This window comes from Cuculus canorus, chromosome 5 (assembly GCF_017976375.1).
Source record: "Cuculus canorus isolate bCucCan1 chromosome 5, bCucCan1.pri, whole genome shotgun sequence".
Lineage (NCBI taxonomy): Eukaryota > Metazoa > Chordata > Aves > Cuculiformes > Cuculidae > Cuculus > Cuculus canorus.
The window spans coordinates 44,566,838-44,594,097 of record NC_071405.1 but is presented as its reverse complement, the minus strand read 5'-3'; the positions used below and the strand labels follow the sequence as shown (position 1 = coordinate 44,594,097).

The 27,260-nt window shown below is 42.1% G+C and overlaps 1 protein-coding gene across 2 annotated transcripts in view; it reads left to right on the top strand.

Annotated features, from left to right (window-relative positions):
• LRRC56 (leucine rich repeat containing 56) overlaps positions 1–23,872 on the top strand; it is a 75,161-nt gene extending 51,289 nt beyond the window's left edge. For both annotated transcript variants that reach the window (XM_054068256.1, XM_009571943.2), the window contains 6 exons: positions 11,562–11,658; positions 12,033–12,230; positions 17,993–18,170; positions 20,099–20,299; positions 21,413–21,477; positions 22,515–23,872. In XM_054068256.1, the coding sequence (XP_053924231.1) occupies positions 11,562–11,658; positions 12,033–12,230; positions 17,993–18,170; positions 20,099–20,299; positions 21,413–21,477; positions 22,515–22,646 (871 nt within the window). In that variant the 3' untranslated portion in view covers positions 22,647–23,872. The remainder of the gene's footprint in view (positions 1–11,561; positions 11,659–12,032; positions 12,231–17,992; positions 18,171–20,098; positions 20,300–21,412; positions 21,478–22,514) is intronic.
• Positions 23,873–27,260: the final 3,388 nt, after the last annotated feature.

Below are 27,260 nucleotides of genomic sequence, written 5' to 3'. Positions count from 1 at the left end.
TTTATCACTTCTGGGGACCTCTCTGAGATGCCTAGCTCTCCCTTTTCTAGGAACATGGTGTAATGCTGCTACCTTTTCTTGCTTTAACTTCATAGGGTCAGGTGCCCTAAGTAGAGACAGTGTGAATGTTTTTATGACCTTAGATATCAGGGAGTCTGACAAGCTGATTGACCAGCAAGGGAAGCTGCACTTGTTTTCTGTACAAATGAGCTATTGTGGTTCTGGAGCTCAGTCTCCATTCTGCAGCAAGCACAGAGGACATCAAAATAAGTTCATGGCCTTTCAGTGTCTTTCCATAATTCTTACTGTCAGCACTATGTTTTGTGCAGCCTATCCATAGCTGAAGCTCCTCTGTCACCTTTCAGACTATCAGGTGCAGACTGTACCTGTATGGAACAAGGTTATGAGGCAGAGCCTACCATTGTGGCTCCAAGTTTAAAAGTCTCCTTGTCATGGCGAGGGAGGGTTTAGTGCATTCATCTCATCTTAGACAGAGCACAGACAATCTACTCTCTTTGTCACCTGAGCGGTTCCACAGAGGTAGGTTTCTTTCCTCAGGAGTATGGCTATCATGTTTCTGTTTTGTGATACAAGCTCTGGTACAATACAGGGCATGAAAACCACAGGAGGATGATCAGATACCACAACACTTTTTGCAGTGTGAATGTGAATAGTGAAATAGCAAAGTAAATAAATAATAGATAATGCGTGCCGCAAGTCTGCCTGTAAACACTTGCAAGGTAAGGTAAGCCCATCATTTAGTAAATAGTTGTGTCCCTTCTTTGCCCACCATCTGAATAGACATACCACGTTGAGTATATTGGGTAAGAGTGGCCCTTTCTTTCAGGATGTCGTCTCATGTCACGCACCCATCCAAAATGAGAGTTCAGCTTCTCTTTACTGTTGCCTCAGCCATTACCTTGTTAGCATAGCTCTGTTGAGTATTTGAGCAGTAAATACTTCTGCTGGAGCCTAGGCTTGTTGACATGACGCCCTCAAACCTTTTCCATGTACAATTTTCTCTAGGGTCTGGCTTTACTTGGTGTTACACAGCCAAGACATGTGGCTAATGTCAAAGTAAGCACTCCCTGAGCTGCAGATGTACTGATAGTACCGTGTGTTCCAGGGGGTTAGGGGACTAGAGGGCAGAGGGTTGACATTTCTCAGCTTTTCCCTTCTTGTGAGAAGGTCTGAGGATAGAGGCGTCCTGCCTTCCTTCTTTTGTATTTGAGCATGGATTGTTTGGTCCCATCTAGCCTTTAATCTTTTAAGGTCAGCAGTCAGAAACAAGTGCAGATACACCTGCAAAAGCCGTCTCTGTGGCTCTCATCCTCTGTACCTCATTTCTCCTTTCCTTCATCAAGAAAACATACAGATAAAAAGCTTTTGTCATTTACAATGAGAACCTCTGAAGTTCTATATTATGTGTCTTGGTCTTACTAATAATGTTTGCTTACAAGTAGCAACTACTTAAGATGCACCAATTGCTTTTAGTGAATGAGGAACCTTTCAGGGGTCCACAAGCTCACGTGATTCCAATCTCTGGGATTACAGGAGGACCTTTCTCTTTGAACTAGCTGGCAATAGCAATGACATTGACTAGAAGCTTTGTGGCTGACTAGGCTTTGGCTAGACTAGGCTGTAGCAAGACTAGGCTTTCTGGCTAGGCCACAGGACCGGGAATCCGAAAATACGTCTCGGGTCCTAGTTTAGCTGATGTTTCTACAGCATCCTGGGTTAGCTGAAGAAACTTGCCATATTTTCAGTCTCAAGTATTTGCTTTTTATTACTCTGGGGCAGACATAGTCTTTTGAATGAGTTATGTACAAGGCTTTGCCTAATAGGATCATACATGTTCTGGATGGCTACTATAATATGAAATAGAAGTATAGCTGTTTTCTGCCAGCAAATAAATACTTACATGCCTGGCTATTAGGGTTTGCAGCTGCTCTATTTCGACTGTAAATGTCAGGGATCACTTATGAAAATTTACACCTAAATGTTCATTTTAGTCAGCAGTGAGACAGAATGATTATAATTCTCATCCAAGAAGATCCAAAGAACTAGGCTGGGAAGCAGTACTAATTAGCCCATTGCCACTGGAGCTATCCAGCTGTGGAAGGGTGGTCTTCATGAAATAAGTAGGAAAAAAATCTTGGCATTAGTTTAATAGGCATTTGTAGGTTGGTTTGATTCTTTCCTGGAAGAGAGTTGCTGTCTGCAGCTTGTGGAGGTTTTTATTGAAAATAATCATATTCAGTAGGAAACTGTGTTATTGGAATGCAAAGTAGATGCTGATTCTTAAAAGGTAGGAGGTCAGATTGAATAATTGAAGAAATAAATAGGATTTCAGGGTATGAACAGTTTTTATAATCTAATTTCTGTAAAATAATCTCCAAGCAGGAGTTGATTTAGATGTTCTTATTTTCTATGGACACATTCCTGCACACAAAAGACCTGGTGCTATTTTTCCCCTAAGAACATGCACACTTCTTTTTCTCTAGATTGATTTCTGATTTGCTGTTTGGTAGATTTTTATCCTTCTGAGATCCTTACAGGCCTCATCAGGTCTCTCAGGATAGATCAACACCTGCAAAAAGAAATAGATATATGTTTTAGGACATGAAGTTTGTGATTCCATCAGCAGGTAAAATGCATGCACATTCTTCGCCCTTTGCTTTAAGCTGCAGTGTATGTTCTTGTGGAGGTGAGAACCTGAACGCAAAGGTACTACCTACTTCTGATAACAGAAGTTTTATGAAGGATTGGGTGTTTGAAAGACCATTTGTGGCATGTCCTCATTTGAACTTCATCAGCCTCACACTTCTACCATTCCACTTTCTACTTTATCTCACCATAGGCAAGAAGTTACAAAGGTCTGGTGTACTCTGCTTATTGTTGTTTAATTTCCCTTGCCCTTATTTATAATTATAATAATCATCTTTATTAAGGTCCTACAAAGATTTTTTTTTTTTTAAGTTCTTGCTCTCAGCATCCTAATTTAAACTCAGTTTTAAAACGTAACATTTGTTCCATAAAAAACTTCTTAAACTTCTTAAATTAAAGGCAAAAAAGTTTTATTGTCATTTGTTGTTTTATTTTTTAGCAAAAATTTTATCCTTTGTAAAATAAACATATTAAAATATGGTTGCTAAATCATACTGGAGAATTTTAAAAATATTTGAAAATATTTGTAATATTTGTGTTCATTTGTATAAGGAGTCTTATTTTGTTACTCATGTACTCATACGTGTTTAGACAATACCGCCAGCATTGTCGAAAGGACCTTCTACAAAGTTCGACTATGTGAATAAACAAATCTTGTATATTTTGAGTAATTGCTCTAATGTGCGATATGCAATGGTTCTTCCTCCTCCTTTAAGGTAAATGTGCAGGTTTTTTCTGAGAGGAATGGGGGTTTTAGTTTTCAAGAATTCATTATTTTTTTATTAAATAGTTTAGGTTAACTGGTATTTACTTTTATACTCACAAACCATGATAATTAGGGGGTGTCATCTCTGTACTTTATACACTCAGTAATCTAAATACCCCTTATAACCATCTTCATTGAGGCTTTTTTTTTCCTTTTTGTGTTTCCAAGATTACTTAATGGTGCCGAAGAAACGTTAGTCTCAATTAAGAGACTAGAAAGAAAACTGTATATCTATATATTTGCATCTTGTGAAATAGTTATTTCCTACTGTCTGTACTTAAGAGTGATACCAGATTGTACAATGTGTTTGAGTTAGCTTATGAAATGTTGATTTGGAAACCTTTGTTTTCACTGGAGAGATATAGAGAGCCACTTAAATTCATGGTGTGAGTGTTCAGTTTTGAATAATGTGGCAGGTGGAGGGTTACGTGACTCTTCTACAGTTTTTTGGGGGAATATTTTCCCTAACATCACAGCTAAAAGCCAGCCAGCTCAAATGAATAGAATTGCTTTTGTCAAGATTAATATAGATCATAGCCAATGAAGAATTTTATCCCAACTCATGAACTAGTTGGAAGTCTACATGATATGAATTTCTCTTGCACAAAGAGTATGTACCATTTTGGTGAGACTGTTGGTAGTCTGTGAAGGAACCATTCTAATTAGTTATTCCTGCAAAGGAACCATGCAAATTAGCATATAAAAGACTATTACTTGTGAGTGGCAACAACTGTGAAACAAATGCTGAGGTTCTCTCTTGTAGTAACTCCCACAGTATGGAAATATATAAGGTCTTGTCTGCCTCAGTAGTCAGGTTGGTGGGCTCTGAGGTCTCTCAAGTTTCTCTTCTACATCTTGTTTCCTTGTTGAAAAAGAACATCTGGAGGCCAGTACTAGCAGAGCAAGTCTCCCTTGATGCTATTATTTAAGGAAAAAGATTTAACCCAGGACATATTTGGAGACAAGTCTGTCATGTCAAGTCTGGGGTGAACATGAAAGGCTGAAAGAAATTTGGAGGAAATCAGCTGGCATTTGCCAGCCTTTCACAGGCCTGCCCAGGTTGTACCTGTACCTGTTCCTTGCGTGCTCCTGTATTTTTTCCCGCTTTCTTATTGAATATATGCACAGATCAAAAAAGAAAGAAAGGAAGAGGTACAATGAAGAAATGACCATCAGCAACAGGAGAAAATCATGTCATACAAAGTACTGCATTCCTGCCACTATACATTCAGACTAAATCACTTTAAACTACATTTTCTCTCTAGGTTTTCATATGAATCCATTTTTACAGCATCCTAGGTATTTTTTCCAGTGGAAACTCTATATCCATTACCATGGCAAAAGTTGAATAGCGACTTAAAGCTGATCCAATTCTTTAGTTCTGTCTGGTCAATTAATCTAGAATTCCAGTTTCTCTGGTAATCAGGAAAAAGGGGTTGGGTGGGCTTTTTTGTCGTGTATATCTTAACAGCACTGAATCTATCAACTGATTTAGATCTTTTGCAGAATATTCCTTTGCTTACCCTGCAGCATCAACAGTTTCAAGTGTTAATTTGGGAGGATGAGATCTATATTAAATCAAAGTTGCAATATATCTTGTCATGGTATGTTTTACTCTGCCAAAGCTCAGACCTGGAGCATACTGTGAAACAGGCACACGACATGTGGGAGACTAAGTTATTCATGCAGGAAATTTTAAAGTGCTGTGGGATTCATTCCTTCAATGTAAATAACTTATTCTATAACCACAGTTTCATTATCCTTTTAGTATGTAAAATTTCAACAGTGAGAATGAACAATTGCAAAAGCCATAGGAGCTGTCAGTAGCTCTGGAGCTAAATTGAGGGGCAATGGCTATGTGGGTGTAGGAATTTCATTTACTGTGTGTCTCAACTTTATCCTATTGAAAATTCATTTGCTCTTGTGGAGGACGTAATGCATTCAGGGAGATGCAGGACAGTATGCCGGGTTTCTACAGCGTCTCTGGAGCGCAGCTTCACGCTGAGGTTGGGAGCTGGAGTAGGATGAAAAAAAAAAGATCATTGGGGTAGGTCTTGGCCCGCAGAACTGTACTTTGGCAACCCCTGACTCCTTTCAAACTGTGGGATCTGAGTTAATGTAACTGATCTTTCATTGTTAAAATGCTACTGGTAACTAAGCTGACAGGCACTTCTAATGATCAAAATGAAATTAACACAGAATTATGTTATCCTTCCCACACCTGCTGTATATTCATGTGTTGGGGAACTGCTGTTCCTGACATCAACATTGATCAAGCCCCCTCTAGGTTTTTTGACAGTATCTCAAATTGAGAGCACTTGAAACTAAAGCTACATTTCATGTGTATTAACTTCAACAAAATTAACCATCTGAGTTAACTTAAGTACGATTATGGCTAGTTACAGAGGTGTGTGTATCAGCACAATTTCATTTACAAATACTTCTCTTGATCTCAGCAAGGACTTTTGGTTTAAATGAGGTATAATCTGGTATGGTAAATGAAGTAGCATAGCACTTAGCGTAATATTGCAGCTGCTACAGTTAGTTTAATAAGGCAATGAGAAGCAACAATGATGAGTGAAAATGTTATGAATCGGAAAGGACCCAGAGATGTATCTTTTTGGGCTTGGGTTCTTCATTTATTGTCATCTCCTGACGCCAGATGTCATCCTTGCCTGCTGGCACTGGAGGTGGGGATCTTGGCCCTACTGAAGGTTGGTGGAGGTTTGGCACTCTTGGTAGTGGAACAAGGATTTTTATGCAACGTCTCTGTTTGAAGCATTGGTCCAGATTGTCCACAGCAGTTCTCAAGTACTCTACCAGGACCGCTAGCATGGTCTCTGGCTCCAGTCCCAGACAACAACCAAGCTGCCTTAAACCATTTGTGGGTTTGCCTGCTATGGCCAGATAGTCTCCTGTCCTTGTTTTCAGGCTTTTGCTTTGGCGAAAATGCTGGCCAAAAGCACATGGTTCCTTCATAATCATAATGTACTCTAGCAAGCCCATGAAAGCCGTGGCAGCTGGCTCTCACTTTGACATTATGAAGCTGAGAAGGCAGTGTCGTGAGCTGGACAAAGTGTGAAACCCTGAGTGAGTGCTCTCCTTGAGTGAGTCCTTTACCCTTTGTACAGCACCAGAGGAGTTGCATTTCCTTCACAGAGATCTGTTTTGCTGGCAGCAAAGTGTGCAGCAGAGATCAAGAGGTAAGAAAAGCAATATGCCAGACCTTTGACCCTTCCAAACTTGAGACTTAAAACAAAAGCAACCAACCAACAAAACTGCCCCAACTTGGAATAAAATCGTGAAATACTTTTGTTGGGAGAAATAGTGCCAGTGGCATCAGCACTGCAGCCCATTTGGAAAACAACTTATTATTCACTCAAACGTTGCCTTAAAATATGAGACAACAGAGACATCCTACTGCAAAGACCTTTGGCAGCAATAACTTTTTTGTTCACACACAAATTCTTCATTTGCCTGTAAAAGGGATTTATGAAAACAGAATTTCATAGACATAGTTGTTATTTAAAAAGACCTTTGGTAGATGCATGCTTTCTGTACAGCCTGAAACACCCTTGCCCTCCTCTGGTGTATTTAAGCTTACAAGTTGAGAATTGCCTAGCAAAGTCTCTTTTTGCCTAGTTTTAGAAGTCTCCAACAGCGGGTCTCAACATAATTAGGAGCCCTTACTGGAAAAATCTGCACAGTTCAGAAGGAAAAATGAGACCAGAATATTAGGTGCTACATTTCCATCGCATTTGAACCTTAAAGAAGGCTTTTGGTAGCAAAAGATGGGACCTGATCCTTGTTATATTACACCCTAATGGGTGGTTCACATTCAACCTTCCAGTATCTGAAGGGGGCCTACAGGAAAGCTGGGGAGGGGCTATTCACAAAGACTTGTGGTGATAGGATGAAGGGGAACAAGTACAAACTGGAGAGGAGCAGATTTAGACTAGACATTAGGAAGAATTTCTTCACCATGAGGGTGGTAAGACACTGGAACAGGTTGCCGAGGGACGTTGTGGATGCCCTATTCCTGCAGGTGTTCAAGGCCAAGTTGGATGGAGCCTTGTGCAACCTGATTTAGTGGAATGTCCCTGCCCGTGGCAGGGAGGGATGGAACTAGATGATCTTTAAGGTCTCTTCCAGCCCTAACTATTCTGTGATTCTATGTGTACTTTAACAGAAGTTACGTTTCCTCTACAGTGTACTCTGGTTCCTTCTATATGCTCGTTGTTATTTGCACATCACTAGGGTGCTCTTGTGCTGCATCATACAACCAGGTACCACCAGCTTTGTACAATGTCTCATCTTTTTACTATTTCAGCTGTCAAACTTCTCGATTATATTCTCTACCCTATTCTGGGAATTGATGTTGTCATTTTCAATACATTTATATCATGCCAAATACAGGAGAGTTCTGGTTTCTGACATATATCTTGTCAGTGATTGTTGGAGTGGTGAGAGGGCAGCTTGGTATACTATATGTATAATTATAGTATACCAAGAGTGTATTTTCTCTCCTACTACCCTGGTAAATTGTTATTAAGAGTTTGTTATTACATTTAAATAATTTACCCTGGTAAGCTATTATTAGACTGCAGATTCCAGTTAATTCCACTTCTTGTTAAAAAGTCACAAGATTCATCTCCCTGGTTTGGGCTGATCTGACCCTCTGCACTTAAGGTAAATGAAAACTTATTCATGTGCACGCTTGTGCACACGCAGAAGTCATGTGTGCTCGCACAACTTCTCGCTTTGCTCTGACCTCCTCCATGGTGGACATGACAGATGCAGAAGAGCTGAAAGTGCTCCCATTTCTTGCAAGCTCTTAAGTTCTCTTTTCACCATCTAGAATATTGCAGAAATATTTTCAGAAATGCAGGTGCATGCAGTTGTCAGCAGCTTGCTTTGAATTATATTGCTGTTCCACCTTAACAGCAGCCCTGCTCTCAGGAACAATTATCTGTGTAGTAGTTAAGGATGCAGTTTTCTCTGATGCTACAGAGTGATACACACAGCTTTCAAAAGATTAGTTTGTTAGTTACTCAATAAAATATTTGCAGATGTACTTCATTGTGATAACTTCTCTGACTGGAGTTGACTCATTATGAACACAAAAGTAAAGATTTTCAGGGCCAAAATATGACTACATGGCCCAGAATTTTAGGTTCATGGCTACAAGGAACCACTGGCGAGAGTCCTGTGGAGGGCCACAAAGATGATTAGGGGACTGTAGCATCTCTGTTATGAGGAAAGGCCTGGGTCTGTTTAGCCTGGAGGAGAAAAGACTGAGAGGAGATCATATCAATGCTTATAAATACCTAAAGGGTGGGTGTCAATAAGATGGGGCCAGACTTGTTTCAATGCTCAGCAACAGGACAGTGGGCACAAACTGGAGCATAAGAAGTTCCACCCGAACATGAGGAAGAACTTCTTTACTGTGAAGGTGACAGAGCACTGGAACATACTGCCCAGAGAGGCTGTGGATCTCCTTCTCTGGAGATATTCAGACACCAGCTGAGTGTCTTCCTATACAACCTGCTAGAGGTCAACCTGCTTTAGCAGGGGGATTGAACTTGATGATCTCCAGAGGTCCGTTCTAAATCCTACCATTCTGTGATTCTGTAATGTGTTGGCTTTGGTTGATTATAGGTTCAGCTTTTGTAATTTAATTCAGTTTCTTTCTTATTGTAGGCATGCAGCTTGCAAATCTAATAATAAATTACTGTAAATATTACTTTGGGAGGCATCTGTTCCTTAAGGAAGCAATAGAACTGGTGTTTGTTTTATTTATAAAATATGCACAATGTAAATAGTCTCTGGAAGATCTTCTGCAAGGCTGGGGATGTGATGATATACAGGGACATCACAATCCTTCAGGTCAGTTGAATCTGAATGAATACTCAGAAAGAAATGTAACAAAATTCCATCTTTTTAGGGGTTTATCTGGTCACAGGTACAGTGACACAATGGCAAGTGTTCCTTGTTGTACTGATAGCTACGTGATAAGCTAAAGTAAGTTTGCAGCAACTTTGCAGAAGGAACCATATTGTCTGTAAATGAAGGGAGTTTCTGTGTGTGCATAGCTTTCCTTATTCTTGTATCTCTGTGCTAGAGGTCAACATGCAGTGCCAGTATGGGAAAATTGCCTAGATGCACAAAGTTCAGTGAAGGTGTTGTGATTTATGTCAGTTGAGGGTTTTCTGCTGTGAGGAGGAGTAGCCATGGACAGAAAAAGATGTGTCGTGTGACTGAGATTTTTCTTATTAGCTTTATTCTGGTCATTAGATCAGCTGCACTGTTTGTACTTCAAAGGCTATAAAACATTTCATCGACACATTGTATGGTGTATCCATTGTGAGCTTACTTATATCTACAGCATCCCGGGAAGAGGCTGTCAGGGGCACTCAGTGTCTGAGGTCCCTGCAGTGGTAGAGGATTGATGAAGCGAGACAGGTCAAATGGAGGCTTGATGAAGTGAGACAGGTCAAATGAGGCCTGTGGACAAGCCAAGAAGGCAGAGGAGTGAAAAATCCCCAGTTTAACCCTAGAAACTCCTATTCAACCCTGTAGTTGCAAAATTGCAGAGAAGCATCTAGAGATATTTTTCTGTGCATCCATCCTTTGTTCAGCCTTAGGCATTCTCCTTTCTCCCACCACGGCCCTTCCCAAGTGTTCAGATGGTGGAGAAACAACAAAAACCAGATATCCCCATTTGTAAAAGTACTCCTTCCTGACTTCTTGGACTGGCTGGCTTGCTGTATCCCTGACGCAGGCAATGTGACTGTAGGGCTTTGTGTTGCGAAGCTGCATTGAAACTGCGAGACAATCTCAAAGAGCAATCAACGCAAAGCTGCTCTTTTTCCCCATGGTCCATAAGGAGAAGACACGAGTAAAGTACTTGCACCTTTATCTCAAGATCAGAAAGGACCCCATAACCATTTTCTTTTATCTTCTGGAGTTTTCCCTAGACAGTGCATTGAAGTATATATTATTTATTATAATGTATATTATAAAAATTGATATTACGTAAGATATCTAATCCACAATTTTGAAGTCCAAGAATTTATATTTAAGAACTATTTCAGCTATTTGGATGTGGTCCTGGGCAACTGGCCCTACGTGAGCATGGGGGTTGGACAAGATGATCTCCAGGGGTTCCTTCCAACCTCAACTATTGCTGTGATTCTGTGAACTCCATGCTAGTCTCTGCTTCCTCTGATAAACTGTCCTTGTATTTAAAAATTTAAAAATAAAGAACTCTCTAGTTCTTTATTATTCAGATAGTCTGATATCATGGCTATGGTAAAGAATTCTGAGCTTTTGATTGGTTTGGAATTTGATAAAGTGTTGTATTTTGTTTACATTTGAGTAGTGACTTTATGCAACTTAATGTTACCAACATGGAAGGTGGCTAAGCCCCCCATTTGATTTGCCACAATTCTTGCATTTTGCATTATCTTTGTTTTACACACGGCTGCAGCTTCAGTAGGACATTATATATGCATGGACACAAGCAGGTCAGTATGTGCTTTTCTGGGTTAGGACCAGAAAGTTTGGAATTCATACAAATGATCCCTTATTTATATTTTGCTAAACCTAAAGGGTAGGAAAATAGGTAGGAAAGGATTATAATTTTCTCCTGTTTCCAAAAATATTATTTGGCAAGAATGCTATTCCTTTCAACTGCAAAATCAGAGGAAGGTTACAACCATAAGGGGACAGCGTGAAATGACGGTGCAAACAGCTCAGTATGTTAATTTGGGTTATGTGTCTAGAGCAGATGATGCCAGCATAAGCAAACCTCACTCAATTCTTAGCAATTACCTGCAGTTTATGATGGAATTAATATGATGTATCTCTTGGAAGAATCTTAATCAAACTGAACTGGTGTGACATTTTGTCATCAAGAACAAAGATGTATGTAAGAGAGAGAGAAGTAGAGAGCAGTATAGTTTTATTCTACCCCTTTGAAGGTGAACATATTTAATGACATTTCTTGCCATAACATAAGCAATGTGACATTTGAGGGAAGTAGCAGTGGCCTTGTCTTAGGAAAAAGAAAGCAAGTCTTGAGTTTCTTCATCCGTTCAAGTAGAGCTTGAATTGTTTCTGTTATAAGGGATCTTGGAACTACATTGTCCCATCTCCATGTCCTGTGGATGACTCGCTGTGGACTCTCAGATTTAGATGGTATCTCCTCCTGCAGTTCTCTAAGAGTAAGTATAGATGTGTCCTGCCAAATGACAATCTCAAAACTCTCTTCAGTTTACACCCTTCTCTTTACTTGTAGGCTTCATTCTCTTCTCACACTTTGCATATGTTAGTTTAAAGGATGCTGCAGTATTTATTTTTAAATTAAGTTTAATATTCAGGTCTGATCTGAAAAATGCCTTCTGCATCATAGCATTCATTGCCATATTAGCATTAGTTATTTAAGATGGCAACAGTCTCACTTGAAAAACGTTCACTGCTCTGCTAATTTCATGCTGTGCCACATAATGTTTCAAATATTAGAAAATATTTTGCAAAACTGGAGTGTTATTTGTGCAAGCCTGTGGTTTACGTATTTATTCTGTTTACTCCTGCTGAGGAACTTTATATAGCCTATAACAATATCTCTGACCTGAGTCAGCTGACCTGGTTGGATCATCTTGAGGTTTTGGATCTGGAAGGGAACAATATCGAGGACATCAACCAAATGCAGTACTTGAAACTTTGTTGCAAGCTGAGCCACCTGACAGTGGAGGGCAACCCTATTTGTCTGAAGCCAAACGCAGAATCAGCAGAGGTGAGGACTCTCAGAAAAATTATACATGAGATAACTAGGAAAAACTATATTGTAGGAACTGCTTGTTATCCTTGTTATCCTGAAATGTTAAAATGAAATAACCAAAAAGACCTTCTGCAAAAGCTGAAAAAAAAGATGTAGTGATTCACCTCTTATTGAAATGATAAAATAACTTTTGCTGACGTATTTTGTTGAGGGCATGAGATCCTCTGTGTCACAAAGATGAAAACACAGTAATACATGATCTGCTTTGGGTTTCAAGGCACTCAGCAAGAACAGCAAGTGAGATCTAGTTCTACATGAACAGTCTCACAGCTGTATTACTCTCTTTCACTTTCCCCTGCTTCAAAAAGAAAAGCATTGTTGGGATATAAAAACAGATAACTTGGCATTTACTGAAAAGGTACCTGGAGAAAAAACAGAGTTTATAAAACTTGGTCAAATAAGACTGTTCTTCATTTTGCTCACTTAATGTCTAACACATAATGACAGTTCATGGCCAGCACACAATATATTGTCATCCAGGTCTTTTGGAAGGTCACAGGCTTATGCACACACACATAGGTATGCAATATACACCAGTTCACAAGGATGGCGCAATCACCAGTGGCATAGTAAAGAGTTGATAATGCAGGGGTTTGAAAGCAGGGTAGGAGCTGGCACTGTGACTCTACTGTGCGATGTTCCATAGCTTCATTATGCTTTTCAAAGTGATCATGCCCCTGCCATTCATTTGCATAGAAGATTTGGTTTAATATTTGTCCTGGATTTAGACTTGAAAACTGAGGTGATATCACTAAAACTCAATCATCTAGTAAGTATGCACATGTTTTAAGTCTTTGCACTTTTTAGATTCATGAGTTATTAGCATTTTTCTGATGTAATTGTTGGCTTGATAATATCCTGCAGCAAAAGGAGCCAGAGAAGGTAATGTTTCAGCTATCATGTTTTTGCTCTCTGGAATTCAAAAGAAAATATTATAGACTTGCCTTTCTGTTTTGAACTGGTAGAAGTAAACTTCAGTAGACCACACTGGTAACTACTTATAACCAATATGACATCTTCTTAACAGAAGATGCAATCATGAGAAGAAAAAACATATTCCTACAGTAAGAAAGCACTGCCTGTTTCTGATGGACAAAGAACACCTGCTTATTCTTTTACTCTCACGGAAAAAAATACAACTTCTGTCACTTCCTTATGATAGCTTCCTACCTTGAAAATGGTGTGGTATATCCTGACAGTCTGGAAAGTCTGTTTCTACTCCCTTGTCATTCCTGCTCAACCAAAGCGGTAGTTTGGAGGACATTGTTTCACTTGACATCACTTGACATCTTCAGTCCTTAAAGGTACTTGTAATAGGGAAATGCCAGATTGCCCTTGGTTTGTTTAGCTGAGGAAGTCAGTCCTTGGGTTGCTGCTGCATGTTGTCACGTAACGGGAGTTCGAAGAGTATATGTGGTGATGTGCCCTACTGCTCTTCTCCACACTAAATGGCTGTCTCTACACCTGTGCAAATAGTTGCATTCAAATGCCAGCCAAAATCTGGTGAGAGAGTCTGCATGCTGGTGTGTTTTACACTGAGCTGTAAGTTTACTGTAGTCTCCCAGCCAGTCTCTGTGTTGATAAGATGGGGTGGTTACATAGCCAGCCCTGCCCTCAGCTTCTGAGAGCTTCTCCATGGGTTTTGTTGCTTTTTTGGTTTCAACTGATGTTATTTGCATTTCTTCAGCATATAGAAAATTCACCTGAAACATAGAAAAGAATAGATGTGGGCTTACTTTGGTGTGCCCTAGATGGCCAGCTCCAATTCCTCAAACTCCTTGTAATCTGGTCCTTGCTACAGCTCTGTAAAAGCTCTCCTATTTATTTACTTTTAATCCACAGAATGGGTCAGCTAAATTTACTGTTCTTTCTTCATACGGCCTGTTTGCTCTCTGTAATTTGATTTTCAGATGAGCTCATCCGCCTACTATCTAAACCAAGAGCAATAACCTGATGATAAATTCTGCAGCCCCTGTTGCAGTAATGTAGCATGAGCATAACATGATGTTTCTCTCCAACAGTACATTACCGAGCCGTAGCCCAGGCACTCTTCAGAGTATATGTGGTACAGGGTAGTGTGATGATTGATTGACTCATTTTCTAATTTAAGATTAAAGGATTATTTAGAGAAATTTAGTTCTGCCTCCTAACAACAACAAACACATGCTAATTTGGTGAGTTCCCTCTGCCAGACTTGGCGCTGCATTGTGCGAAGGGAGGGAGTGTACAGATATCCAGGTCCCACAGAAAGGTTTTTGTGACAACTCCATAGTGAATGAGGACTTGGCTTTGTGGCGTTTTCTAATGCTACATGCAATGTCTTGAAGAGCGTAACATTTATCTGAATGAAGCAATTGGGTTACGTAGCTGTCTGCTCATGTTCTGCCACTGTCAGTGCATTGTTGCCTTATTCTTTCTTTAACTTGAAGAGATGACCACCACCATTTGCTGCCTTTTGTAATATGAGACTTTTAACCAAAAATATTCCCATTGCAAATCAACATGACCCAGTCAGCCCTGAGGTATTGGTAATTTTTCCCAAAGACAAGGGTGCCATATGAAGCTGTCTTTCAACTGTAGGAATCCACCAAAACAGCCCAATTCACAGTGGTGCTCTAAGCACATTTGTAACTGCTGAATTAGACATGCTGCTCAGAGGTCCCCAGACATCAGTTTGTGTTAGTGAACCGTTTTATATGATGACAGCTCTACCCACACATACAGAAGGGGGCTGCTCCAGCAGCTTTCCCCATGGGCACTGGGAGTAATCATGTTGTTTTTCCAGCACACAAAAAAGAAATTTAAATGCAGTCCTTTTTAGCCATCTGTGCACCTACTGTTGGCATGCAACCTCTTGCAGAAGGAAACATACTTTGAAGCAAGCCATCACTTCTGACTGTATAAAAGCACACGCTGAACCCCTGAAGACTGCCCCAGAGAATCAGTGCAGTTCATTCACTGTAGCTGGTTTAGAGGTGTCCCTAAAAACACAATGCATGGAAATTCTCTTTCTTTTTCCATCAGTAGGTATAGCAACACTCACAGAACAATAGAATTGTTTGGGTTGGAAGGGACCTCCAGGATCATCCCTTCCATGGGCAGGGACACCAGCCTGGCCTTGAACACCTTCAGGGATGAGGCAGCCATGACTTCTCTGGGTAACTTGTTCCAGTGCCTCACCACCCTCATAGTAAAATATTTCCTCCTAATATCTAATCTAAATCTCCCCTCTTTCAGCTTAAAACCTTCACCCCTCATCCTGTCACTGCACTCTCTGATAAAGAGCCCCTCCCCAGCTTTCCTCTAGGCCCCCTTTAAGTACTGGGAGGCTCCTATAAGGTTTCCCTAGAGCCTTCTCTTCTCCAAACTAAACAAGCCAGACTCTTTCAGCCTGCCCTCATATGGGAGATGCTCCAGCCCTCTGATCATCTTTGTGGCCCCGCTCTGGACTTGTTCTAGCAGATCCAAGTCCTTCCTGTGCTGAGGACTCCAGACCTGAACACAGCGCCCCAGGTGGGGTCTCACAAGAGCAGAGCAGAGGGAAAGAATCGCCTCCCTTGCTCTGCTGGTCACACTTCTTTTGATGCAGCCCAGGATATGGTTGGCTTTCTGGGCTGCAAGCGCACTTTGATGTCTTGTGTTGAGATTCTCATCTACTGACAGCCCAAAGTTCTTCTCCTCAGGGCTAGTCTCAACCCATTCTCCACTCAGCTTGTATTTCTGCTTGGGATGTATGGGACCTGGCAAGATGCATCCCAGAGTCCTGAGAGAACTGGTTGATGTGGTGGCCAAGCCACTCTCCCTGATATTTGAAAAGTCATGGCAGTCAGGAGAAGCTCCTGGTGATTGAAAGAAGGGCAACATTGTGCCCATTATTAAAAAGCCTCACCTCTGTGCCTGGGAAGATCATGGAACAGATCATCCAAGAAGCTATGCTAAAGCTCATGGAAGACAGGGAAGTAATTAGAGGTAGCCAGTATGGCTTTACTAAGGGCAAGTCCTGTCTGACCAGCCTAGTGGCTTCCTGTGGTGGGGTAACCACAGCGGACATGGGAAATGCAATGGGTGTGATCTGTCTGGACTTCTGTAAAACCTTTGACACTGTCCCCCACAACATTCTTCTCTCGAAATTGGAGAGATATGGATTTGATGAGAAGCCTGTTCAGTGGATAATAAATTGTTTGGATGGTCACATTCAGGGAATAGTGGTCAACAGCTCGATGTCCAGATGGAGATCCATGACAAATGGTGTCCCTCAGGGGTCCATACTGGGACCAGTCCTGTTTAATATCTTCATCAATGATATAGACAGGGAGATTGAGTGCACCCTCAGCAAGTTTGCAGATGACACCAAGCTGAGTGGTGCAATTGTCACAGCAGAAGGACAGGATGTCATCCATAGAAACCTGGACAAGCTGGAGGAGTGGGCCTGTGAGAATCTCAAGTGGTTCAAGAAGGCCAAGTGCAAGGTCTTGCATTTGGGTCAGGGCAATCCGCGGTTTCAATGCAGGATGGTGGATGATGTGATTGAGAGCATCCCTGCAGAGAAGGATTTGGGGATGCTGGTTGATGAGAAGCTCAACATGAGCCAGCAGTGGGCTCACAGCCCAGAAGGCCAACCGTATCCTGGGCTGCATCAAAAGAAGTGTGGCCAGCAGGTTGAGGGAGGGGATTCTGCCTCTCTGTTCCTCTCTTGTGAGACCTCATCTGGAGTATTGTTTCCAGTTCTGGAATCCTCAACATAACAAGGACATGAAGCTGTTGGAACAGGTCCAGAAGAGGGCTACGAAGATGATCCAAGGGCTGGAGCACCTCTGCTATGAGGACAGGCTGAGAAAGTTGGAGTTGTTCAGCCTGGAGAAGAGAGGGCTCCAAGGAGACCTTATAATGGCCTTCCAGTACCTGAAGGGGACATAGAAGAAGGCTGGGGAAGGACTTTGTACTAGGGCATGTAGTGATAGGACAAGGAGAAATGACTTTAAATTGGAGGGGGGATGATTTAGACTAGACATTAGGAAGAATTTCTTCATTATGAGAGTGGTGAGGCACTGGCACAGGTTGCCCAGGAACATTGTGGCTGTCACCTCCCTGGGAGAGTTGAATGCCAGGTTGGATGGGGCTTTGAGCAGCCCGGTCTAGTGGGGGCGTCCTTGCCCAGAGGAGTAGATAATCTTTAACGTCCCTTCCATCCCATAGATTCTATGAATCTATGATTGCCCCGACCCATGGCATGCTTTCAAATCTTCCTATCACCTGCGTATTGAAGTAGAAGAAGATTCTAGAGAAGAAGATTCTAGAAGATTCTAGAGATTCACAGAAGCAGGGAGAGGGGCTGGCTAAATGCTGAGGGTTCCCAGTCTTCCCATGGACATCCGTGGCCTTCTACACTTTTGTACATTATACATAATATAACAAAGACAAATGCCTGAGTCATCAGAGGGCAAACAGCAAAGGAGCCTTCAGCTGGGGGGCATGTGTTGTCAGTGCTCAGGACATGTTCACAATCAATTTGAGTAGAAATTATGTGAAGAAAAAGCACAGCAAAATGAAATTCCTGACTCTATTAATTTCTGTTGGATGAGGTGAATAGGTTTGCCTGGAAGAAGGCATTTCAAGTTATATGGCGATCATATTAATCGAACCCTGCTGTGCTGCTGGTGGAAGTCTACAAACTGTTAAATACACTCTTCATGTGACCACTTTCTCAATTTCTCTAGGAACCAGATTATAATTACAGAGCTGAAGTAAAAAATCTCATTTCTCAGCTGGAGTATTTGGACAAAGTACCAGCAAGCCAGACTGCTCTCCTTCCTTCCAAGAAGATGCATGAGGATTGGCTATTAATCAAAGAATCCATCAAGGAAGGTGGTTTAGCTGGAGACATTTCATGGTTAGGTATGTTAGGTTTTCTATTGGGGTTCATTTTTCAGCTTATGATGTGTGAGAAAGACGAAGATCAAGCTGGACTCTTCAAAGCCAATATTTAGTTATAGCAAAGGGAGAAAGGACATTGGGAAGTAAGGAAGCTGGAATTCAGCACAGTGCAGATTTAAATGAAAACTATCCTAAGCTGGGCATCAAGATCAGAAAAATGCAGATGATTCTAGAACATCAAGCAAATCCAGCTGTAGCTGGGAGTCTGTGCTAGACTCTGTAATAGTGTTCATTCTGCATGATGGGAAGAAGCAAAACTTGGAAAGGCAACAACAGCTTCAACAACAGCTTCAACAACAGCTGTTCACCATCCTTTCCATGGTAAACAGTTGATCTCATGTAGCATGGATCTAGCAGAATTTCCTACTCCAATCTCATAGCAGGAGAGGCAATTTGATCACCACCCCTCAATGGCAGCAATATCCTAGCAACAGAAATTGCATGGCCTCATAACAGAAATGTTCCATTTTCTTTGCCTCTGTAATTAAGTCCATTACAGAATCACAGAATCACTAGATTGGAAAAGACCTCCAGGATCATCGAGTCAAACCATTCCTATCAACCATTAAACCATGCCCCTGAGCATCTCATCCACTTGTCTTTTAAAGGGGTCGTGACTCAACCACCTCCCTGGGCAGCCTCTGCCAGTGCCCAATGACCCTTTCTGTGAAAAATTTTTTCCTGATGTCCAGCCTGAACCACCCCTAGCGGAGCTTCAGGCCATTCACCCTTGTCCTGTCCCCTGTCACTTGGCAGAAGAGGCCAGCTCCATCCTCTCCACAACCTCCTTTCAGGTAGTTGCAGAGAGCAATAAGGTCTCCCCTCAGCCTCCTCTTCTCCAGGCTAAACAACCCCAGCTCTCTCAGCCGCTCCTCATAAGACTTGTTCTCCAGCCCCCTCACCAGCTTCGTTGCTCTTCTCTGGACATGCTTCTCTGGACATTTTCCAGAGGAAATGACCATATTATTGCAGAGCTGATTGCTCCACTGTGGAGCTGGTAGATGCTCAACACTTTACAAAGCACACTACTGATTTGGGCACTGAAATTAAATTCACTTTCTTGTGGGTTGTGGCTGCACATGCTGCTCTAACAGCTCCCTGTGCTCCCAGGACAGCCGATGTTTGGGCAGGTAAGAAGGCATGGCTCTGCCTGACTTCACTAGCTTTTTGTATAATCCATTCTGCCTTGTAGCATTACAAAAAAATAGTTTTCAGCTTTCTTTCTGTGATAGAGAAGCATCTGTCTCTGAGCCAGTACTGGAAAAGTCTCCCACTGACATTCCCAGATTTCCCTGATTTCTGGTGCGTGGCCTGCCCAAATTGACTAATAGCTCTGGTAAGGTGACCATCACCAGCTGTGTTGTGCCTGGGCATTTAAGCAATATATTTTAAGACCCAAGGGTTGGACGGTGCCCACGACAAACCTGCAGCAGTTCCCCCACAGGCAGGTGGGGAGCAGATGAGAGGCAGCTTACTGTCACCCTAGGCTTGCAGGTAGGGGAAGTAGCAGAGCCCTAGACACGACCAAGCTCATTCATAGGGCAGTCAGAAGTTGATGTTGAGCACAGAGCAGTTCGTGACTCCATCCTCAGCCAGAAGCCTCTCCCTGGTGCCCAGGAGCAGCAGGGTGGGAAAGGATTTAAGTTTAGCTCGTGGTCCCCAGGTTCTGCCATCTGCAGAGGAGCTGCAGGGTGCTGCATGCAGCACCAGGAAGCCCACTGTCTCCAGGCTTGGCACGTTCCATCATGTTTCTTGTAGTTGCAGTGGCAGATTTTTCTGTCCCCTACAGCTCCAAGTGCAGCAGATGTCACTGTATTGACAGTGTACAGTGAGAGTGTGGTTTGAAGCCTTGCACAACTGTGTTTACACTAGCAAAACCTCTTTCTCAGATCTGTATCTTGGGGCAGCAGCAAGGCAGCCTGGATGCAGCCCAAGACCCTTGACAACTTCCAGACTTGGAATTGCACAGTGGTCTGCTGAAGCAGGGAGAACTAGCAATGCCCACCTGTTGTATGGCGGCAGTCCTCTTCCAGTTCCCATTGTTTCCAATGAGCTGTTCCCAGAAGATGGCTGCAGTGATTTGACACATGGTAATGTATGTTTTTTAATCCTGTTCTTTCCTATACCACCATCTCCTTCTGAATGGTGTTATTGCTGATGAAGGCCCGGGTGCTTTGAATACCACCCACCCATGGCACAGCTACATCAGGTTCAGCATGTTTTCATCCATGAGACTCACCTCCTCTAGCTTGGGTTTTCTTTTATTCCCACCTGTAGCAGAAGGTGCAAGTAATCTGGGCTTCCCCCTTCTCAGCCCCTCACCCCTTGCATTATATGCTGCTGTTCCTCTTGACAGGCCTGGACTGCAATGATATTCCGTCGCTGAAGTTGCCTTTCACACCTTGACAAGGAAGTCCTGCCAAGTTAGCTTCTTCTGGAGAGAGCTGGAGGGAAAGAGAGTTCACTTCTAATACAATATTTGGCGCTTCCCAAGATGTCCTGCCCTAGCTCCTAGGGAACCCCACTAGCCGAGTGCAAATAGAAAGGAAGATAGTGTTTGTTTTACCAGGGTTGTGGGCTGCTTCTCTCAGGTGCCAGTCCCACCTCCATTCCTTGCTGTAGGTAGGATTCAGGATGACCAACTAGATTAAGCAATGTAGCATCAAAAGCTGAGTGAGCATTCAGAAATGTACGTGGAAACTGAGTACAGCTTGGCAGGGAATTGGACCATACTGTCACATACACTTTTAGGTAGCCAGACCACTGGTAGAGACAGTTTCATCCAATGCTCCCTGCTTCTCTTGTTCCTTTGCTGCCTTGTCTCTTGTTCTGGCAAGAGCATCTGCATAGCGATATGGAGAACCTAATTCTGATCAAGATCCAACTGAAAAATAACCCAGTAAGACAAAACAACAACAACAAAAAAAACCCTCAAAAATCATATTTAGTTTTAATCTGGATCTGTTCCCTGATCTGACGCATTGTGTGGTCACATAAATGTTCGCACAGCACAGTGGAGGAGGCAGGGCAGGAGCAGAAGGAGATGGATTCTGGGAGAAACAGAGAAACTCCGTCTTAGCAGCAGTGTTAGGCCTAAATCATGAAATATTACATCCTCCTGTCTGTGGGAAATTATTTTGACTAGTTTCAAAGACAGCAGAATTTGTTAAATACTGTAGTAAAATGTTTTCCTTTTTCCTTAGGACTCAGTCAAGTTATATGTGGGAACCCCACCAAGGCCCTTCGTGCAAGGAGACAAAAGCTAGGTGTATGTTTTTCTTGTATGCTTAATATTACTGGCTGCTGACTCCCGTAAATCCTGGGATAAATTGAACTCCCACTGTGGCTTGTGGTGGCTCACTGTCTTCCATAGCCCAAAAGCCCCTCAACATGCAGTTGGTCTCGAGGAGGACACAGAGTCTCTTGCCCTGATATTACAACAGTGTCTATGGGCTATGAGCAATTAATCATCATCTGTAAATGAATATGTGAAAATCACACATGGGCTGCTGGAGGCCATTTCCTGTCATCTGACTGGGAAAAGCGCAAGGCGGGATTGCAAAATTTGATGGTCATTCCTGTTGACTAAACAAACACAAAGCCACATTTTGTTCCTCTTGGAAGTGGGGTGATACCGCAGCCCCGTGGGTCAGCCTGCTCATTTTGGCAGTAACTTTGTGAGAGGATACCCATGTGTGGAAGGAGATGCAGTCTGGCTCATCATGCTTAGCTTTTGTGGACCCTGAGGTTTGACGCAGCAGGGGTGCACATGTATGCGCTTAAACAGGCTATTCTAAATCAGGGAAACCATATGCGCAGAACACCTGCATCACTGTGCTGTCAGCAGCCTCACTTAGCGCTGACAACACATGTTAAAGAACCACTGGAAAAAAAATGTGTCCCCCTCCCAGCATGGGAAGCTTTTCTGAAACAAATTTGAACATCTGAGTAAATTACTATGTGTTATAAACTAGGATGTGGAAGGAGACTGCAGTCATATGCTGAATGATGTGGTTTCTATGGTACTGGTCTTAATATGCTTATTGGCATAGATGCTACAGGGTTACATACCAGTGAGATATAAACCAACATCTTTGTTACTGCCACTCTGGGTTCCTCAAGCTGTAACAGTTCACATAAATGAGGTATGGGGCTTCTTAAAACTGAAGAGCAAGAAAATGATGAGAGGTGACCTGAAAACCCAGGAGTAACAGCAGACTTTGATGCCTTCCAAAATCCACAAACTAGAAATAGAGCTGAGGAGAACACCTGAGGTTATCAAGATAACTTCTGTCATTTTTGCAGCCACTTGCAATGAGCCCTTTGAAGTTCTGTGGTCTGAGGACAGAAAACCTTTACAGATATGGAGGAGGAAATCTGCACCAGGAATCTGCGTTCTCTGAACTGGAAGCAAAGAGAGAGCAGCGCGAGCAGTGACACCACGAGAGAAGTCTTGTCGTACAGTAAAAACGGGCATTCACTTTCTGCATTAATAAACTCTTTAGCCACCTGGTGGTGGTTTCAGGGGATAGTCGGCCTCCTGCCTTCCTGTCCTTTCGGGGGCAATCCTTCCATCAGTCCTCTCCGCAGGAGCATCTGCAAGGTGATAAAGAGAGAGGAAACCTGTGGGAAGTTTGATGTGCGAAAACAGACAAGGGGGGCTGGCAGCGTTCGTTAGAGCTTGGCATTGTTCGCCTTGAAGACCTTGGAAGCTGATAATGAAGGAGCCAGCTAGCAGCAGTTTACTGATAGGTAGGCATTGGAATGCAGAAAGCTGGCTGCATTTGGTTCAGGAGTTTGAAAACAGCCAGAGGAGACTGAGTCTGCGCAAAGTTCAAAAAGAAATATATTCATCCCGAGGAAGACTTCCTACTTCATCCCTAAGACCCCGGCCAACGACCATCAGGAGGCACTACGCAGGCGCAAGATTGGGGCGAACTTTCCAGATCTAATTATAATACGAAGCGGGGATAGGGTATGAATATGTAGTAGGCGCTTATACCTATGCATGTCTTTACACTGTAAGTAGCTGCTTATTAAGCTATACGGTGTGCAAGCTAGGAGGAGAACCCCCTTGCACCTCAGTGCTGGAAATAAACATACCTGCTTTATTAACTCATTTTGGGTTATAGGGTTTGATTCCGCAAAACAAGCTCTGACCTCTCTCTAGAGCTGGCTGAAGACCAGCATAGGCAAGGTGGGCTTGCTTGCTTAGTGGACCAAGGAAATGACTTTTCATGACTGGTAAGACATTCTTGGCCCTGACAGTATCTACCTTCGGACAGTGTAAGAAGTGCAAGTGGATGAGGTTTCCTGCAAGCATTACATTGGCCTAACCAAATGAAAGGTTGAAAGGAAAATAACTCCATGCTGAAATTCCCCCATCTCATAGTTGGTTTGGAAGTAAAAATAGATTCATTTTTCTGAGCTTACTTTACTGTGTAGCATTTTAGAGCTGTCCCATTTCACTTTTTTAACTTTAGGATACATTCAGACAATCAGACACAGGCAGCTTAGATGGCTGATCCATTTAGAATGATTTTCCATATCTCCAGGAAAGTGAGAGATCACGGTGGGTGACTAAATCCACTGCACAGGTATTTGGCGGTGTGGCCATGCTAAGCTGCACTTGGTTGGCTGCATATTCACAGCACAAAGGCTAACTAAAGGTGTGATACCTGATGTTGTCCAGGTACCTGCAAACAGATCTGCAAGAAAAAGCTGCCCAAGCACTCTTAGTGATGAGGAAGAGGGAGAAGACTGCAGCCTGACTGACAGATGTGAAGATGAGTTGAGGGAGACTTGTGATGAGGACTTCATTGACAGGATTTCTCTTGATTCTTCTTGCCACTTCCATCTCTCCTAGTCTTCCTCAGGTACTGAACCTAAACGTCTGGGGATGGGTTCGTATTGAGTAGTGACACATGACACATGACACATGACCATGTGTAGATAGGTGTGTTAGTAACTGCAGTGTTTTATGAGATCTGGCTTCTGTGCACCAGAGCAGCAATTTGGAAATAGCATTGCAGAGCCAGACCCTAAGTTATCCATTCCAGTTTTTAAGCATGACAAGGTGGCCAGCTGTGTTGACCGTCATTTGATGTATTTAAGCATGGATCTGTGGATTTAAGAGGAATAAAGTTGTTCTTATACCAGCTTAGCATCAAGTCTAGAGGAAGTATGTGCCTATGTCTTTTACTTTGTGCCATTAATTTATGGCAGTGCCAGGTGAGTCTAAAACCCTACTGTTACAACTGAGCTATATTTTACCCCAGCTGGCACAGATGGAAATAAGGGGCTGAGCCTGATTAAAGGTTTAAAAAAAAAAAAACTGATTAAGGTTTAATTGGGCAACTGGGAATTCTGGAAAGATATGCAACCAAAGGGATGCATTCATTAAAGAGTTTAAAAATGAAATGTGGTCTTCTACGCAGGAACAAAGCTAAAAATATTTCCGGAATTGCATTTACATGAATGAAAGCAGAATTCCCAATCGACTACTTGTTGGATATCATATTTAATAATATTAGAAACATTGATAATGGTTATCCCAAAGACATATTAAGTAGAGGAGCTTACAAAAGTACAACTTAAATGTATTTCTATTGTTAATAATTTTTTTTCTTTAGTATATATTAGCATGTAAGTTTTCATTTTACATTTCTTTCAAGAGCAAAAATGGATCTATTAAAATTTGGAAAAATATAATAATTGTTGGAAAAAAAAGAAGTATCATCAAACTATTCATAGCCTCTGTATATTGACAGTAATATAAACATTATCTCCTTAACAAGAACAGAAGGTGTTAGGAAAAATCTGAAGGAATGGCCTATTGTTGAGTGACCACAGAAGTCTTAGATTATGATCTCATGGTTTCTTTAAATTTAACCTGATCTTTTTTAGTTTTCATATGATTTCTTGAGATTGATTATGATTTATTATGAACTTGTCATCTTTTTAGATTGAGTAGACAATGCCCCAAACATCTCACGGTATACCACTGTCATGTCCTGTATGACTATAAAAGTGAATGGTTGGTCACAGATCTGCCCGTCTTGTAACCAAATCTGTTAGGATTCGGTTACAGGACTGATAGAGTGGTTTGAAATATAATATTACCTGAGGGTAGGGGGACGGATCATGCAGATCCCAAATCACAATCAGCTGGCCAGGATGCAAATAATCACAAAGACAGTAGCCTTTGCCCGCTGTCACTAACAGACAAATACCTGATAAAACTTTAGGAAGGTAGTCTTTATTCAGCATGGCAGTTGAAAATACACTTCACCTCTGTGACTCGAGACTGTGTCAGGAATTGGAGAGGTATTTAAATGCCTCAACACTTAACTTCAGAAGTGCATCCTACCCACTGTGATTTTCTCACAGAAGAACTTTGCTAGAAATAATCCTTCTGACCAGGAAAAGACAAGTAATCTGAGCAACATAGCTTTTATGTAAAAGTGTTTGCAGCATCAGATCAATGTAATCTGCACTCCTTCAAAGTTGTTGAGTGTTATTTTGGGCTCTTGAGTCAGGCATATCAAGCCTTCGATGTGTCTTTATTTAAAAATAAATTAAAAACCCCATGAAATTTAGAAATTTTTAAAGCATATAGTATGATGTTCAGTAAAAATTTTATATGTCATCTTTATATGTTTACCTAAGCAGTGAAATACATCCCCATCAATTAGGTGCCATAAAGCTAACTTCCTGGGCCTGGGTTTTGTTTAGATTGTGTTCCTCTCCTGGTTCTTGCACATCAGGTACTTAGATACAGTTGAATCTTTTAATAGACAATAGCAATCATATCTCCATAGAATGGTTTTAAGAGTATATGCATGCACATTATACTCAGCAACGAGATTTTTCTTCTCTGTATGTTGCACCTGAGGATTACGTGGGTTAAAATATGAACAGCCTGATAGTAGCCCTGCATGTAGTGCAATATTTTGCATAGCAGTCAGGCACTTCCCCTAATTTTAAGGCTAATCTCAAGATCTTATTCTTATACCTCTGCCTCTGATTAAAAAAAAAAAAAAAAGTGTATCCACTTATCTGTGATTATTCCTGTGCCTTGAATTTCAAGTCGGGTATCTAAAACAAGTCAGTGCAAACACTAGCTAGGAATTATGTACATATGATTCTGCCTGAGAACAGGAAGATGGATGATCTGCCCATGGCTCGTGAGCAGTTCCAGTGCTTGGCATACAATCAGTAGTAGTGACAGGGAGTCTGCTGAGTAACCCAACCCCCCAACTATCAGAGGAAGCAGTTCAACAAGGCCAACAGTTGCTCTGTGTCCTGGGACACATGTGCCCACCCAGCTCCATCATACAGCATCCTCCAAAACCGTTTCCTCACTGAGTCAGTCATTTATGGGTAAGATGAGCTGCTAAATCACTGCTCTTCCCCGCTGTGCCCCCCACCACCACCATTTCAGGTTCGTCACAGGCCAGGAATGCGTAGTGTTCTCCAACACGAACTGTTGTCTAATTCTGACCCCTCCAAAAAGCACTTCACCTGCATCTGTAATGAGTGTTGCTGGGAAATGAAAAACCACAGGGTAAGACTCCTAAAAATACTCAGCCAAGAGGACAGGCAGTGAACACAACAATACCGGTCAAGGGCTCATCAAGAAACTTCAGCTCAGCCTCGAGGCAGGGAACTTGCTCTCCTGAGCCAGCACAGCATTTGGGCTGCCCCTAGATCCCAAGGGCGGTGCCAGCCAGCTGCGAGCACCGGCTGCCAAAGGCCTATTTCAAGACTAGCAGCTGCTGGATCAACAAGCATCAGGTATGTGTGCTGCTGCAGCGTTGCCTGCAGCATGTCTGGGGAAAACAGAAGGGACTTCATGGCAGGAAAAAGCGGACTTCTGTGTTGTCTCTGGAGTCTCCTGCCTGTTCTGTCAAAAGAGCTCCTTTTATTTGTGCTGACATTTACCTTTGTCTGTCTAATGCTAAATGAAACATTTTCTCATGTTCCTTATAGCTTGGGCATTGGAAATCTTTTATTTTCTTGAATAATAACCCAGAATTTTCCTGGGTTCTT